Consider the following 1,005-nt stretch of genomic DNA (forward strand, 5'->3'; position numbering starts at 1 on the left):
AGGGAGCACATACCACTCTCTTGACTTGCCACAAAGCAGCGGTCCAAAGTGGAACTGCTTTGTGCTCATGACATATTCCTTGGAGATGATGTCCTCCTTCTCCTTGCTCTTCCTCCAGCGAGGAAACACCAGCCTGGGCAGAGAAATAATGAGGAATGAGGAGCTCTGAGATGCTGCAAGTAGGAAATCTAGTCAGAAAGCCATCACCCTTCTCGGTGGCTGAGGTACCAGTTCAGCCTCCCAGCTCCCAGCAGAGGAAGAGATGCTGGGTGACTCAGGCAGCACCATCTGCCCCAGCCAGGAGGTCACAAGGGGCAGCCCTGGCTCTGAGGTCAGGGGGTGCAGTGTGGGATGCTCCTGTGACCCAGCCTTACCGTGGGTTCTGGCTGATGCTGGGGTACAGGGCAGTGGCACTGCAGGGCAACTGGTACAGGCGCTTTGACCCCAGGATCTCAAAGTTCATCATCTGGTCAAACTGCCCTGGCACTGTGGTGCTGAAGCGGATCTTCAGTTCCACCTCGCCGTGGGCAGGAACGATCCAGCGGAACCTTCTCAGCCTGGCAGTTAAAAGGGAAGCTTCAGACATTGCTAAGGGGCAAACGAGACAAGGAGGAGGGCTGTGCACTCGCCATCCCATGGAGGCACTGGCAGAGGGTCGCTGCGGAGCTGAGGACAACGGACCTCGTTTGGCAAGATGAGCGTGAAGCACAGGGATCACCTCCTCCCCTGCAGCTCACCTGGCAGGTCTCTCGAGGGTTGAGTCCCTCTTTAGTCGGCTTTTCATTGGTTCAGGTGAACTTCGGGGTGTTTTTGGGGAGTGATGCCGGAGACTTTTCAGGCTCTGGGGGGAGTCTGGCTTTTCCTTCCTAGACTTGTGTCTGCTTGTGGCTTTCCCCTCCTTCAAGTGGTCCTGTGCCTCTGCCTCTGGGGCCTTGGCATAAGGGGAGAGAGAAAAGGGAGAGAGAGGTGAGACCTGCCCCTCCTGGAAAGCAGAATGGGAGGTTT

General features: G+C 56.7%; 1 protein-coding gene across 1 annotated transcript; it reads right to left on the reverse strand.

Moving 5' to 3' along the window:
• Nucleotides 1–13: 13 nt before the first annotated feature.
• Nucleotides 14–947, reverse strand: LOC113942756 (hydrocephalus-inducing protein homolog; the record flags this gene model as incomplete). The annotated part of the gene is made up of 3 exons (XM_027633806.1): nt 738–947; nt 375–557; nt 14–133 (listed from the first exon to the last, which is right to left on the reverse strand). Coding segments are annotated over exons 1-3 (350 nt in total), but the record flags the coding sequence as incomplete, so codon positions are not given.
• Between the last annotated feature and the right edge of the window lie 58 nt (nt 948–1,005).

This window comes from Corapipo altera, unplaced genomic scaffold (assembly GCF_003945725.1).
Source record: "Corapipo altera isolate COAL_440 unplaced genomic scaffold, ASM394572v1 57326, whole genome shotgun sequence".
In the NCBI taxonomy this organism is placed as follows: domain Eukaryota; kingdom Metazoa; phylum Chordata; class Aves; order Passeriformes; family Pipridae; genus Corapipo; species Corapipo altera.